The sequence below is a fragment of the Cibotium barometz genome, chromosome 15, assembly GCF_041138505.1.
Source record: "Cibotium barometz isolate CiBa-2024 chromosome 15, ASM4113850v1, whole genome shotgun sequence".
NCBI lineage: Eukaryota > Viridiplantae > Streptophyta > Polypodiopsida > Cyatheales > Cibotiaceae > Cibotium > Cibotium barometz.
This window is the reverse complement of record NC_141060.1, coordinates 28163469-28167257: the sequence shown is the minus strand read 5'-3', so window position 1 is coordinate 28167257 and position 3789 is coordinate 28163469. Positions and strand designations below refer to the sequence as shown.

At 37.2% G+C, this 3789-nt stretch overlaps 1 protein-coding gene across 1 annotated transcript in view; it reads left to right on the top strand.

The window, feature by feature from the left end:
- The window catches only part of LOC147631133 (Pyridine nucleotide-disulfide oxidoreductase family protein), a 1605-nt gene extending 1295 nt beyond the window's left edge, over positions 1–310 (top strand). Inside the window, exon 1 of the mRNA XM_086809480.1 lies at positions 1–310. This exon is cut by the window's left edge and continues 1295 nt beyond it. Coding sequence (XP_086665606.1) covers positions 1–249 — 249 coding nt within the window. The 3' untranslated portion in view covers positions 250–310.
- The last annotated feature ends 3479 nt before the right edge of the window (positions 311–3789 follow it).

Genomic DNA, 3789 nt, shown 5'->3' with positions numbered 1-3789 from the left:
ACATACTGGCCTACTTACAAGGTTTTGGATATTTTGCAGAAGCTCTTCTACAGATCCAACCCTGCCCGTGAGGCCTTTGTCGAGCTATGTGCTGATGAGTATGTACAGAAAATGACCTTTGACAGTTACCTTTATAAGACAGTTGTGCCTGGAAACCCTTTGGATGACCTTAAGTTGGCTGTTAACACCATTGGGAGCCTGGTGAGAGCTAATGCCCTCAGAAAAGAGATGAAAAAAGTTGCATTGTGACTAAAGGTCATCCTTTGTCTATTGTATCTCCTGTTATTTTGTATTAAAGCAAGCTTTTGAAGTCGCTTGTTGCTACATTGTCTAAGTGATTTAAAACTGCTATACATGTCAGCTAGGTAATCTATGCAGCAACTTCACGTGTCTCCACAGACAGTAGGCATGGAAATGTCATGCTTTATTAGCCAAGAAAAGACCTGTGACGATGGCTGCCAAGTATTCGGAATATGTGGTAGATATCCTTGGTAATGTTTGATGCCCGTAGTGCTTATAATTCTTATTGTGATTGTATTCGATGTGTATTAGTAATGTGTATGGGCCGCACTGGGTGATCCTTCAAGTGGATGATGCTTAGGAAAAACTTTTGAGGCATTTTTGTTTTATATGGGGAGGGAGTTGTACTTTGATTTCTACACATGGGTTTACATTGTTGTTTACTCTTTTTTGTCTCCCGAGCATTCCAATCATTGCTGCATGTGATACAGCCATTTCCATTTTCTGGGCTAGTCTTGTTGTTAGATGATATACACACACGCTGCCCAATTACTAAAACACCTCTGCAGCTAAACTGCTCTGACGCTGGGGACTTTGAAGACACACATCTCTCACTCCCTGAAAGTGAAGATATCATCTGCCTGTATCAAGTGTTGGGGATTTCCCCCATGCAACCCCCACCCATTCAATGATGGGCTGGCAGGGGAGAAGTGTGTGAAACTTCTTTAAGGACAAAATTTGACTTTGAAGACACTACTCACTTCACTTGCCTGTGTTAAGTGTTGGGTATCTCCCCCACCCATATGATGGGCTGGCAGGGGAGAAGTGTGTGAAACTTCTTTAAAGACAAAATTATGGCTCGTTTGCTTGAGCTCAATGCTACTGATCCATCAGGTGTTCCAAGTAGTGAACGGCATTGTGACACGTGCTGTAAATGTAAAATTAGGCTGGTTACAGGAAGGAAAGCATAGGCCCATCCTAGGCACATGCGTGCACGGCCAGTTTTGACCCTCAGTGCTCATCAGCCTATCCCATAAATGGGGAGCCCAAGGACTGAAGCGTTTTGACATGGTTATGAAAATAATTATGATGCCAGACACACAATAGGTAATACTGTTGTGAGCTTGCTCGCTTCTGCCCTGGTTCGAGAAACAAAAACAAAAACTTGCTGAAATGGTGTCCGTACTGTCAAGTTGTGTATTGCAAGTACCAATGTGCTAGATCTGTATACATAACATGTAATGAGGTATGAATACATTTCCACATCCCTTATAAATTCTACGAACTCAAAATGCAACTCACATCCATTTGCTTGTAAATGTTTGCCAGCAACCTTGCCAATATGATGGATGCCTTCATAGTGGCTTGAATTTTTGAGGGAAGGAATATGTTTCCATTTTCACTCTACTTTTTTTAATGTGAGATAGGCAGCTTCTTCAACATTAGTGTGTGAAAATTATTTTTGTCAATGTGGATGAATGTTTGTTACTCTTACCCTTGGCATACAGACATAAGCTTACTTCAGGCTGTCCTTTTCATCAGAAGGCCTTAAGGAAATGGAATTGCAACTACCTAGAAGGGAGTGAACTAGTAGAGTATCATGGTATTTTTTGTCTTATATCCTCCTCTTTTCTTGTTCTTTGCAAGAGTTAAGACCTGAAGATCAAATATTGATGGTTCCAAAACCAATATGGCAAGGTGCAATACCATAAGTTGGGGACAATTTCTAATCACATCGATGCTAGTTCCCATGAAACCCTGCAATGGCACAATGGGATGGACCATGCTACAGAAAGGTGTTGATACCAAGTACACTAGTTATACTAGTTATCATACTCTCCATAGAGTCAAAGGGAAATTACCTTTACCTACTAACATAGCAAGTAAGTTATTTAGCATTTGTTTAAGAGGAACACAAGTTTGATATTGGTGTCATGTCTTTATAGATTAAATTACCACCATGGTTTACGTTACCACATACTTAAATATGTACCAAAGAAAAAATATGAGAATATCCATCCCATTGTGTGGGCACAATCTTGGTGTATTGTTCAATTTTCAGCTGAGAGCAATAGGCAGAGAGGCACATCCAAACTCAGTACATCATGTCTATGAATTAGAACCATACACTACTAACCACTATGCATAGTCATCCTACTATGCAACATAGCCTAAGACACACTTAGCATGGTATTAAAAGCTATGTCCCACAACGACTTCTAGGACTGACCCAACTAGTCAAGAATTATGAAGAACTCACAAAACACTCAAGCAAGGAGGACTTCAAACTAGGGCCCTTTTTCAATAAGGAAAATTAAGCCAAAAACTTATACGGTGAACCATATACAATTAGTTAAGTTGTTGCAAGGTCATATTCCACCCCATTATAGTATGTGGCACAATGTGCCATGGCTTGTTAGAAATATCATACTATGTAGGAATTAGTAAGAATCTAGACACAACATCGGCACATCCTCAGAGAATACTATGTTGTAAATGAGCAGTCAAGCCACCCAAAATCTCAATCCTATCCAAGTCTCAAACTAGGTACATTGAATGCATGCATGTGAGCATGCTGTGTGCATGTAGTAGAAAAAAACAAAGCTACAACTAACTAGTAACAAAAAATAGACAATTGGTGTAGAAGGGAATTTTTTTTTCATTAAACCAAATTTTAAGCATTTTTAAAGTAAAATTTAATGTTTACTGAGCAAAAAATTTTATTTTTGGTTTGTTTTGGTGTTTTATGCATTGTGAATGTCAATATGGGGGTTGGAACGTGATGCTTCTCAACTTAGATGGATGTATCGACGATGCAGGGAAATTTCGTGAGTGAAAATGCTATTTTCTCTCTATTTTTATGGTAAAATAAGTATTTTATGGATTTTTAACCAAAATACTACACATGCTATTGCAGGTATTTTTTGGTAGAAAGGATTCCCTACATCTCTACAATTTTTAGAAAATTTTCCTAATTATTTAGGACTTTTTATGGTAAAATAGGCATTTTTTGAGGATTGTTGTGCAGAATCAAAAAAAAATTCATGAGATCGATGGGATTCTCGGGGCAATTTTTTCATAATTACCAGACTTTGGAAAATTTCTAAAAATCATTTTAGAAATCCTAGAAATTGGTATTTTTTGTATACTAATTGTATTTTGGTAAATTTTATTACTAACATTTTTTGGAAAATTTAGATTTAGAGTGCCATAAGATAGGATTTGGTGGAGTTCAAAATTAGTAAATTTTGAGACCCTAGAAAAATAGGAAAAAATCATGATAATTATTTTTTCTCGAGAATTTAATATTTTCGGGAGTTATTTAGTGTTGAAGTACGTTTTCACGTGCTAACATTAGATAGATACGAGTTATTCGCATATAATTAATGCGAGTGTGCCTCGTATTAGTATTTATTTTTGTTTGGGTTAATTCTAGACAATGTTTTCATAAGTTATTCGCATATAATTAATGCGAGTTATTCGCATATAATTAATGCGAGTGTGCCTCATATTAGTATTTATTTTTGTTTGGGTTAATTCTAGACAATG